The 12,302-nt window shown below is 37.8% G+C and overlaps 1 protein-coding gene across 1 annotated transcript in view; it reads left to right on the top strand.

Moving 5' to 3' along the window:
* The window catches only part of SNX4 (sorting nexin 4), a 67,187-nt gene extending 62,674 nt beyond the window's left edge, over window positions 1–4,513 (top strand). The window contains exon 14 of the mRNA XM_046003600.1: window positions 3,329–4,513. Within this exon, the coding sequence (XP_045859556.1) occupies window positions 3,329–3,376 (48 nt within the window). The 3' untranslated portion in view covers window positions 3,377–4,513. The remainder of the gene's footprint in view (window positions 1–3,328) is intronic.
* The last annotated feature ends 7,789 nt before the right edge of the window (window positions 4,514–12,302 follow it).

Below are 12,302 nucleotides of genomic sequence, written 5' to 3'. Positions count from 1 at the left end.
AGGAAGCCAGTATACGCACATGAGATTAAAAAGATGTGTATTCACCCTGTTTCCCAAGAACAGTACTATCAAGTTTCAACATGTATTTTTTTCCTTAAGTGGAACAGATTTTTATATTTGAAAATCTGCAGTGTTCTTTTTTTTTATGAACTTAAGAGAGGAGAAGATTAATATTAGTTTTTCTCAGATAGATATGGGTATCTATATTTTGTTTATTTTACTTGAGTATTAACTTTTCAGATATACCATACTTCGTTATAATATCAGCTATCCAAAGTGGCAGTTGAGTGTAATCAAGTGACTGAATTGTAGCAGTAGTAAACCAAAACAAAATACTTACAGGGATGCCTGGATGGCTCAGTTGCTTAAGTGTCTGCCTTCGGCTCAGGTCATGATCCCTGGGTCCTGGGATCAAGTTCCACATCAGGCTCCCTGCTCAGTGGGGAGCCTACTTCTGTCTCTGTCTCTGCTGCTCCCTCTGCTTTTGCTTGCTCTGATAAAAAAAATAAAATCTTTTTTAAAATTTACATAAGAAGTATTAATATTAGCACTTAAAAATCAAGGATCTCTTTTAAGTGTTTTCTTGGTCAGTCTTTTTGATAGTGAATTTTCTAATTTGTTGAATCAAGAAATATTTGATTAATTTTTAAGCTACTTTATCTTTTTAAATTTTAAGAATTGTCATATGGAAAAAGATGTTCCATGCAAATGGAAATGGGGGAAAAAAGCCAGGGTGGCAATATTTATATCAGACAAAGTAGACAAAACCAACTTTAAAACAAAGACTGTAACAAGAGACAAGGAAGGGCATTACATAATGATAAAGGCCAGTCCAACAAGGGGATAGAACAGTTGTAAATGCTTACTGGACACTGGAACACCGTGAAGTAATATTAACAGATACAAAGGGAGAAATTGATGGTAAGACAATAGTAGGGGATTTTAACACCCCACTTACATCAATGGGTAGACCATCAAGACAGAAAATGAATAAGGAAACAGTATCTTTGAGTGACACTTTAGCCCACATGGGCCTAACAGATATATATATAGAATATAACCTCCCAGAGCCACAGAATATACATTCTTTTCAAGTGCACATGGAACATTCTCCAAGATAATCACACATTTGGCCACAAAACAAGTCTCAGTAAAATTTAAGAAGACTGGGATGCCTGGGTGGCTCAGTTGCTTAAGCCTTTGGTTCAGGTCATGATCCCGGGATCCTGGGATCAAGCCACACACTGAGCTCCTTGCTCCCTGGGAAGCCTGCTTCTCCCTTCTCCCTCTGCTCCTCCCCCTAGCTTGTGCTGTTTCGCGCTCTCTCGCTCGCTCGCTCTCTCTCTAGAATCTTTTTTAAAAAATTTAAGACTGAGATAATATCATCATTTTTCCTGACCACAATTGTATGAACTAGAAGTCAGTCACAAGAAAAAAACTGGAGGGCGCCTGGGTGGCTTAGTTGGTTGAGCTCAGGTCATGATCTTGGAGTCCTGGGATTGAGTCCCACATCTGGCTCCCAGCTCCACGGGGAGTCTGTTTCTCCCTCTGACCTTCTCCCCTCGTGCTCTCTCACTCACTCTGTCTGAAATAAATAAAATAAAATAAAATAAAATAAAAAAGGAAAAATGCAAACATGCAGAAGCTAATACCATGCTACCAAACCTCCAGTAAGTAAATCAGTGAGGAAATCAAAGAGGTATGGATACAAGTGAAAATGAAAACACAATGATCCAAAATCTTTGGAACGCAGCAACAGCAGTTCCAGAAGGGAAATTTATAGTGATAACAGGCTGACCTCAAAAAACAAGAAAAATGTCACTCTAACCTTGCATTTAAGGGACTAGAAAAAGAACAAAGCCCAAGATTAGTAGAAGGTAGGAATTTAATAAAGATCAGAGCAGAGAAATTAATTATCATAAAACTAACATATTCTTATTGCAAAAATTATGAAAATCCAGAAGCATATTAGGTAAAAACTCTTCTCCTCCTGCACCAACTCCCTTTTGAAACCTCACCACTGTTACAGATTTCATGTGTGTCCTTCCAGATGTTGTTGTACATTTACAGTCATTTAGAAAATACACACTTCCCTCTTCCCCACAAAAACAGGACTACGTTACATGCGCTGTGGTGTCGTTTTCGTTTGCCCATTTGATGTCTCATGGAGGTCTTCCTAGAGCGTGTTAGATCTCTTATCCTTTCTATTTTTTTTCTTTTAAAGATTTTTTATTTATTTATTTGACAGACAGAGATCACAAATAAGCAGAGAGGCAGACAGAGAGAGAGGGAGGAAGCAGGCTCCCCGCTGAGCAGAGAGCCCGATGCGGGGCTCGATCCCAGGACCCTGAGACCATGAGCCGAAGGCAGAGGCTCCAACCCACTGAGCCACCCAGGCGCCCCTAGATCTCTTACCCTTTCTGACCACAAATACTCTGGTCAGATACTACTTCATCCAGCCAATTGGAGATATTTTAAAGGATTTTTTAAAATTTGCTTTTCGTATTTCATCAGGAGGAGAAAAAAATCAAAAGATTCTTGTTTTTTTTCTTGTGTTTGAAGCCTTGGTAACTTGATAAATATTGACATGCTTTAAGTATTATAATATTGCTTCTTCATGAATTAGCAGTTATTCGAGAATATGTATCTTGTTTGCTAAAAACAAAAAACCTTTGTTTCTACCACTTTGTTAGATTTTAAAGTTTTATTTTTATATACATGCATTTTTGTTTAAGCATATTAAGTATATTATATTAACTTTGTGCTAAATAGCGTGTTAGAACCACTGAGAAGAATTTGATAATTTAGCCTGTTACTGGTTTTTATCAAAACATTAGTTGTTAGACTAATAATTTAATAAGCCATTAATTTTTTTAAAAAATCTGTTAATTTTTATTTAGTTGTTAAACTAATGAGGTTTTTTTTTCCTTTTGTTTTAAGTATTACATAGAAAAACCTGCCTGAAAATTTGTTTGGTTTACAAATAGAAATGATGCAGTCATGTGATATGAGTAAATGCGTTTATGTTAGGAACCTTGAAAACTCAGTTTTCTAAAAAGAGAAGTTGTAGTAGCTCTTTCCCCATCTTGAAGATAGGCTATGCAAATAATTCTCTTTCTTTTCTCATAGGCATTAGACATTCACTTCTATTAGCCATCACCAGAAGTAGTGTCATATTTGCTGGACTTTTTAGTTATTCCAGAAAGTGAAATTTAGCATACTAGTAAGCCAGATACTTCGGCTTTCAGAATCCTTCCAAAATAACATTTTAAAGTTTTCTTTTCTTTTCTTTTTTGTTTTCTTTGTTTTGTTTTTTGTTTTGTTTTAGGGAATTCAAGTTTGGACCAATGCTAAGGAGTGCTTTAGCAAGATGTAATCTTGTGAAATGAATTTCTCTTCAATCAAAGTGCCCCAGAACAGAAGCACAAGTAAATAAAAAAAAAAACTTAAGTTGCTACCCAGTATACACAAAAATATATATAAGTTGAGTCAATTCAACTTTCTTTAATTTGATTGTAGTTGTGTTTATATAGCACAAAAAGGATGTATTTTAATGAATCTTAAATATTATAATTTGAGGTTTTGGGGACTGGTGCTGATTCCAAAAAGTTAATTTGATAATATATACCAATAGATTGTTTGTCAGGCTTCTGAACCAATGTTCTGAATGTTAAGATGTTAGGTAATTTGTTTGTTTCAATGCCAGTTTTTTCCAACCTGTTTATGTAGGGAGTTTTTTCCTAATAATAAATTCCTATCTTTACTTGGTAAGACCCACTAATCTCTTATAGGGGGTTATTTTTTCTTGCCTTATATTGAGCTGTTTGGTTTGACAAAGCTCAGCAAAAACTGAGTGTGAAATTTTAAGATTTTCTTCCACATTCATTGATGCCCCCTATAATATTTGCATACACTAGAAAATGCCTTCAATTTGTGTTTTACCACAATTTTGATACTGGTCAGAAATTTTATACTGCCAACAAAGAAGATTCAACTTCTCCGATATATAGTGGAACACATTGTTATGATCCAGGAATTGCTATATAGAAAGTTTTAATTGAATATGTTACATATAAGAACTAAATTCTTCTCAGATAATCCCTAACCTCAGTGATGAGCCTAAATTTACTCTGCTTGGCTCTCTACACATGGCATTTCAGGGTACAAGATGTAGCATTTCAATGTATAAGATACATGTAGTGAACATATGTGTTACTGTCTTCATTATTAACATCCTTCTTTTCTATTGCTTGGCTGTAATTTTTGTAAAGATAAATTATATTGTTTTTGTGCATATGTGTGTGTTTGTGTGTTCCTGGTGTATGTTCAGAAGCCAAGCACCCTCATTTTGCTAGCTTTGCAGTATTTTAAATGTGTTCTCATTATTACTAATTATGTGAAAAAAAATCCCCAGTACTGTTTAGCATTTGACTTTTTTACATGTTTAAAATGTTGCTGGATTTTTGTGCTGTTTGCCAAACTTATACAATAAATAAATGAAGTATTGTGCTGATCTTCATATGTTTTTTGTTATTTTAACAAAGTTATCTGTACATACTAGTATCTGATGCCCTGTGAAAAAATAATAATGCATGCTGTATTATGTTTTGAAGTGTTTAATTGTTTAATTTTACAAAAATGTTGGGTTTTTCAAAAAATAAGATGCTGAAGTCAGATAAAATTTTTTTACATTTAAAAAAAAATTGCTAGAAGCAAAGATCATCTTTTTAGGTACTCTTTTTGTTCCACTGAATTGTATCATCTCTTGACTCATGAAATAGCTTTTCATTTGGCATTTAAAAATAAAAATCTTCTCTCCAAAACTAACTTTAAACTAAATGTAAAATGTAGTAGGTTTTTTTTTCTACTAGCTGATTTAGTTTGAGAAGGCCATAGTTACCTATGTTTTAAAAGATTAATTAGGAAAAATATTTTTTTTTAAGATTTTATTTATTTATTTCACAGACAGAGATCAAAAGTAGGCAGAGAGGCAGGACCCTGGGATCATGACCTGAGTGGAAGGCAGAGGCTTTAATCCACTGAGCCACCCAGGCGCCCCAGGAAAAATATTTTTCTAAATCATGCAAATACTCACTTGGTTATATGTATATTTAGGAATATCTTGACTTGCGTTGACTTTTTTAAAAGTTTCATTTGGTAGCACAAATCATTCCTTTAAAAAAAAAAAAACCAACAAACTCTTGAACTTGTTTTTTGTTTTAAGTAGGCTCCATGCCCAATGTGGGGCTTGAACTCATGACCCTGAGATTAAGAGTTTGCATGCTCTACTAACTGAGCATGCAGGCACCCACCCCCTCAAAAAAACAAAACAAAAAAACTCTTAAAGACGTTTTATGATGGAAATTATTTTTCGTGCTATCCAGAATAAGTATAAAGAAAATAATCTATGTAATAACCCTTTTCAAAACTGTCTAAAAATCAGAATGCTAAAATGAATTATTAAAGAGGAGTGGGGTTTAAGTCTACAAAGCTAAATATAAAAATACAAGGAATGACTGAAGAAAAATGACTCATTACATTAATGTAAATAGTAACAGAGGAAGATTTCATCTTGACAGTGTACTAGTGATGCAGTTGGTATAGTCAAAGCATTAAAATTAACTGAAGTCATACTTAACCTTCATTTACATCCAAAACTTGAGTATGTCTGAATGAGTCACTGGTAATTACAACATAGCATCCCAAACAGGAACTGCGGGTTCTTAAAATTCAAGCATCTTTAGAATAAACACACACCCAGCTTGGACTGGAATGAAAAACCAAAAGTTATGTAACGGGAATGCTAGGCTTTTTATATCCTTATAATCCTTCTTTAGATTTATATGCATACTCTCCCCCTGGGTAGAATTTACTGATTTCTCAAAGAAAGTTTTCCCTTTAAAAAAAAAAAAAAAAAAAAAGATTTGGAAATTACTTTCAAGGGTGAGTAACCCAGAGAAATAAAATAATAAAAGATCAATTCAGTAGAGTTATACTTGCTTCCTAAATTATATAGCTTTAAATACCTATATATTTGAAAGGAAGGAATAGGCTATTGAAAAAGTGAGCAAATTAAATCCAAAGTAAGTAGAAGAAAGGAAGAGCAAAATTAACGTTACTAAAAATAGGGTTATAAAGCCAAAAGTTGGTTTTTTAAAAAGACTAATAAAATTAAACCTCTAGCAAACCTGGATGGAAAAAGAAAAGTATTAATTATTTCTATCAAGAATGAGGTGAGAAATGTTATTATAGATCTTACAGACATTAAAAGAATGATGAGCAATATTATGGGCAACTTTAAACCAATAAATTAGACGAAGTCAACAAATTACTTTAAAAATATAGCTTACTAAAACTAATACAAGATGAAATAGAAAATCCGAGTAACCTTATACCAAAGAAATTTAGTATCAAAAAATACTCCCACAAAAGAAAACTCCCATGTCTTGATTGCCTTATTGATGAGTTTAAGAGAGAAAAAGCTTTAATTCTACACAGACTTTCAGAAAATAGGGAAAAGGGAATACTTCCTTCCCATTTTTTTTTCTTAATGAGGACAGTATTACCCACAGGTACCCAAACTGGCCAAAGAGCTTTTCAAGAAAAGAAAGTGATGTATCAATATATATCATAAACATAGATGTAGAAATTGTTAAACCATTAGATGATTGGACCCAGCAATATGTAAAGAACATAGTATGTCCTGGTCCAGTAGTGTTCTCTCAGAATGCAAGGTTGGTTTAACATTAAAAGTCAATTCCTATAATCCATCATATTAGCAGAATTCAAGGAAATACCTTATGATCATTTTGATACGTATTTAAAAAGATGCTACACTGATTTATGAGTTAAAACTCAGCAAATTAGGAATAGAGGGAAACGTAGTCTGATAAAGGGCATCTGTGGAAAAGCTACCGCTAACATACATAACATACATAACATTCAGAATGTCAAATCCATCACAGGACAGCTGCCTACCAGATAGTATATGTCCCCGTTTCGCCCTCTCCCACCATTGCTAACATTCGGCAGGCTTTCACCCCAACCTTCTGCAACTGTTCCCATCCCCTGTTGATTCCTGTGCTCATTGCTGAGGCTTTTTCTCAATAATCATTGAACTCTGAAGCTCATGGATGCCCCAAAGTTGAAGCTTAGAGAGCATGTTCACCAGGTGAGCAGCCCCCCAAGTCGAGAAGGTTTAGGAAATCTATTGATTCACGAGATAGTTATAAAATTCATCCCCAGATAAAGGTGGAACCAGTTGATTCAGAAGCATAAAGTCCAAATGAATAAAACATTCCTTTTATGTAACTGTGTGTGCTAGAAGCACCATTCAGCAGAAGACAAGGAGAAACTCCTAAATATTCAGTTGCTGAGTTCTTGATTTCAGAGGCTATAGATTAACATGCATCAAATGCTTACTGCTAGAGCCGAAACTGAGGCACGGCACAGTGACATGCTTGCCCAAGGTCCCGCAGCTAGTAACCGATAGAGCCAGAGTTTGGACCCAAATAGCATGGATCCAGAGCCTGTACTTTTTCAGGCTTTTGTTTTTTCCCTCCCCCTTAGAGGAGCAGGGGGCTTTAGGTGTTAAGATACCTAGAGGAGACAGACCCATGAGGGTGGGGAAGGGATGGGAAAGGTAACTTTCTTGATGCTCAAACCGCAATATACTTGACAAGAAAATGTCTTAAGTACTACTGGAAATGGGAGAGGAGGAGGAAACAGAATGAGGCCGTCTGTGGGGAAATGCCAGACCAGTTCTCCAGTTTGAATTGTGTGCTTATGACATGCTTGGGGATCTAGTTAAAATGCAGACTCCTGATTCGGTGGTTTGGAGTGGAGCCTCAGTCTGCATTTCTAACAAGCTCCCAGCTAATGCCAGTGCTACTGGTCAGACTTTGAGTAGCTAGCTGTTAAAGAAATATATATATAGGCATAAAATGTGAAATATCTCTAGCTATAAGCTAATGGCCTGGCCAAACCAAGACCCACTGAGGAACAATTATTTAGAAAATACAGAAAAATTTAGCAGTTACTCAAAAGAAAAAAAGAATTAAGCAACACTGATTTCTTAGTTCAGTTCCAAGTTTACAAGTTTATTACTTTTTTAAGATACTTTCCATATTTTTAAAGATTTTACTTATTTGAGAAAGAGTGCTTGAGAGAGCAAAAGCAGGGGGAAGGGCAGAAGCGGGGGAAGCAGACCCCCACGGAGCAGGGAGCCAAAGGAGGGCCTCTATCCCAGGACCTCAGGATCTTGACCTGAGCCAAAGGCAGATGCTTAACCAATTGAGCCACCCAGGCGCCCCCAAGTTTACAAGTTTAAAATATGTGAAGGTAATAATAATAAGGTAATAACAAAAATAGTATTAATGAGGCTTTCATCAAATATTGTGGAAGATATCAAATACAGTCACGAGTTTATCTTTGTGCCTTCTCAAAATTCCTCTAAAATAAAGTACCTTTCAAGGCAATGGAAGAAAATACAACTGTGTACAATAAATGTGCACAGAATTTTATAAGATAAAAAGATGGAGGAGATGCTAAATGACTTAGTAAAATGGTGGCCGCTGAAACTTACACACCAGTGACCAGGGCTATTAATGAGAAGCAAGCTACTTTACACCACTGAATCTCACAAAGACTCAGGAATTGGAGGAAACAGCATACTGATAAGAAGGAATAGTGTGAGGTTAAAAAAGGTGGGGAAAGGATTGGTTGAAAGTCTGTACCAGGAGCAATTCGATCATATGTGGAATCTAAAAAACAAAGCAAACGAATAAACAGCAGAAACAGACCCATATATGTAGCCAACTGATGGTTGTCAGAGAAGTGAGTGGGGTGATGGGCAAGGTGGGAAGGAGAGTGGGAGATACGGGCTTCCAGTTATGGAATAAAACAACAGTTACATGCTTAGGTCCCAGCCCTTTCTGCATATGCTCAAGAGACCACCGCTGTGCATTACTGCAAAATTTCATATTAGTAAAATGTTCAAGGTAATATTAATATACAAAGAATTGCCATCAAAATACCATTGGGCTTCTCAAGGGAAAAATTTCTTGGACTCCAGAAAAGAATAGAGTGGTACCTTCAGAATTTTGAAGAAAAATGATAGCCTAACATGATGGCCATATTATCAATCAAGTGTGAGGCAGAGCAAAGGCATTTTTGAATATGCATTCTCAAAAAATTCCCTTCCTAGGCACCCTTTCTCAAGAGCTCCTGGGGGATGTGCTTCACTAAAACAGGAACATAGACCAAAAATCAGAAAGCCATAGGATATAGAAAAGAGATGTAACGTGAAAGATGAAAGGTATGCCCAGGGTATGGTGAAAAGGAATCCCAGAAAGGACCATCCAGAGTGGAGTCAGAGTTGAGGGACTCCAGGAGGAAGTTCACCTGGAAAAAAGCTGGAATTACAGGCTGAGGTATAGATTCCGCAAAAGTGGGATACATTTGTAAAATACGTTTGTAAATTTGGAGGCCATCGCAGTAGGGTGATGTAGCCATAGAAAGAAAATTAAGCAACAGAGACACAAGGCTATTAAAATATTCAGGAGAGAGGGAGATGTTTTGCACAAAGAGAATCAGACTTTACTGCATGGCTCTGCAGTTAAAAATGTATAGTGAGCACGGGTGGCTCAGTCGGTGAAGCATCTGACTTGATTTCAGCTCAGGTCATGATCTCAGGGTGGTGAGATTGAGCCCCGTGTTGGACTCTGTGCTGAACAAGGAGTCTGCTTAAGATTTCCTCCCCCCCTCTACCCCTCCTCCCCCCTTGTACCCACTCTCTCTCTAAAAATATAAATAAAATTTGAAAGTATATTTCCCTAACTATAATAATGGAAACATGACAGTCAGCTCATCCAAACATGGTGTTACTACCTCAGGCAAAATGGCCCAATGGGGGGGCGCCTGGGTGGCTCAGCGGGTTAAAGCCTCTGCCTTCAGCTCAGGTCATGATCCCAGGGTCCTGGGATCGAGCCCCGCATCAGGCTCTCTGCTTAGCGCAGAACCTGCTTCCTCCTCTCTCTCTCTCTGCCTGCCTCTCTGCCTACTTGTAATCTCTATCTGTCAAATAAATAAATCTTTAAAAAAAAAAAAAATGGCCCAATGGGAACTTCAACAAAATTGGTACGGGTACTAGACAGTGGGACACAATGGACATGAATGGAGGTGTGGGTAAGGAAAGTACCAAGGGCACACAACTCACCTAAAGTGGCTCCCAAGGCAATTGCAACTGAAGAAAGTCAGGAGATTCAACAAGTATTAAGAATTAGGTTATCAGCAAAATGTGGCTCCAGCGGGCCAGAAGGAAAGGACAGTGTCCATACCTGCCCCATTCCACTGATCAGTAGGTAATTACGTACGCTTGTGGTTTTTCCTAACCACAGTGAGGTACACTGTCTGTGTGTCAGGAACGTGCCAGGTGCAGGCAGGAGGCAACAGCTTGGTCACAATATGTGTAATAAAAATGTAAAGCGAATTCCTTCTACTATTTATAAGAAGAAGAGAAAAAGGTAGAGAATAGGTTTTTATTTTTGTTTTTGTTTTAAGATTTATTTATTTTAGAGATCATGGATGAGCTGGGAGAGGGGGAGAAGAAGAGAGAGAATCTCAGGCAGACACCCTGCCAAGCATGGAGCCTGAAGTGGGGCTCGATCCCATGACCCCAAGATCATGACTTGAACCAAAATCAAGAGACAGATGCTTACCCAGCTAAGCCACCCAGGTGTCCCAAGGTAGAGAGTAGTTTTCAACAGTAAGCACGTAAAGGCAAAGGCAAGCCAAATAGTGTTCCCTCTTCCTCACTCAGGGAAGTAAAAGAGGTCAAATTAAAGGGTCACAGTATTAAAATCAAAGACTCCATAGTATTATAAATATATATGGTAAAAGACATATCAGAGTCTCTTTTAGACTGTGAAATCCATACTTGACATTTCCATAGAGCATTAAAAATTTCTTAAATTAATATGAAGCTGGTAGGGACACCTGGGTGGCTCAGTTGGTTAAGTGTCTGCCTTCAGCTCGGGTCATGATCACAGAGTCCTGGGATCGAGTCCTACATCAGGCTCCCTGCTCAGTGGGAAGCCTGCTTCTCCCTCTGCCTGCTGCTCCCCATGCCTGTGTGCTCGCTCTCTGACCAATAAATAAATAAGTAAATAAATAAAATATGAAGGTGGTAAAAGAAAAATTTCCAAATAGTGCTGAAGGCCCACACATGAAAAATTGTGTCCTTCCCCTCTCATTTCCCACCATTCTATCTCCCTGGTTTTCTCCACAGAAGTAACCGCCACTGTGGTTTCCCGTGTGTCCTAGAACTAGTCTTTTACATGTGTATATATCTCTCCGCACTCAGAAACGAGAGTTTACTGTTTAATCTCAAAGATTGCCCCATGTCAGTACACACGCCTCAGGCTCTTTTTGACCATGTGGTATTCCATATAGACCATAGTTTATGGTTTGAAGGATCCTTCTCGAAACTGAGCCCCGAGAACCACGTATGGCTCTCCGGAAGTCAGCCCAGCATCAGCAGGGCACAGGAAGTCAGCTCATGGCCAGTGATTAGGCACCAACCACACCCTCCCATCAGCAAGCTGAAGACCTCTAGGTGAACCAGAGATCTTCATCGCTTCCCTTACACCCCTAAAAATTCCCCAGAACCAAATCTACATTTTATCATATCATTTGCTTTTTCTTGACTCACACACACACCCCTATATAAAATACATATAAATATACATATGAGGAGAGAGATTGCAGTGTTCTGTCTCTAGATCTGTCTGTAGGTAGAGCTATAGGTATAGACACACACACACACACACACACACACACACACAAGTACTGAGGACTGGCTTCTCAGTAGGACTTATTAGCATATCAAAAACGTTGGTCCAGCTTGAAGGAAACACCGGTGTCCCCCTCATCCTGCTGTGTTGATTAGTGGGGGGTGACTGAAGAATTGTCCTATTGCTCCAGGTCCTGGCGGCAGCCCCTTGTGACATCTCATTTCTGGTCCACGGCTCAGCAAAGGCTCAGGACTTCCCACATCGGCTTCCTTCCACCTCACAGCAGCCCAAAGTCAATGGAAGGGATGATGTTCTCTGATTGAAAACGGGCTTGATTGACCCTTAAAATAGACCCAGTTCTTTTCCGTGGTTGGATCCCAGAATCTTCAGTTAGAAATGAGCTTGGAGGAAAAAAAAAAAAAAAGAAAGAAAGAAGAAAGGAAATGACCTTAGAGATGATTTCCTCTCCTTTTAAAAATGAGGAAACAAGACCAGAGAGGGGACGTGACT

This window comes from Meles meles, chromosome 4, assembly GCF_922984935.1.
Source record: "Meles meles chromosome 4, mMelMel3.1 paternal haplotype, whole genome shotgun sequence".
Taxonomy (NCBI): domain Eukaryota; kingdom Metazoa; phylum Chordata; class Mammalia; order Carnivora; family Mustelidae; genus Meles; species Meles meles.
Note: the sequence above shows the minus strand (reverse complement) of the source record. Positions and strands in the feature narration are given on the sequence as shown.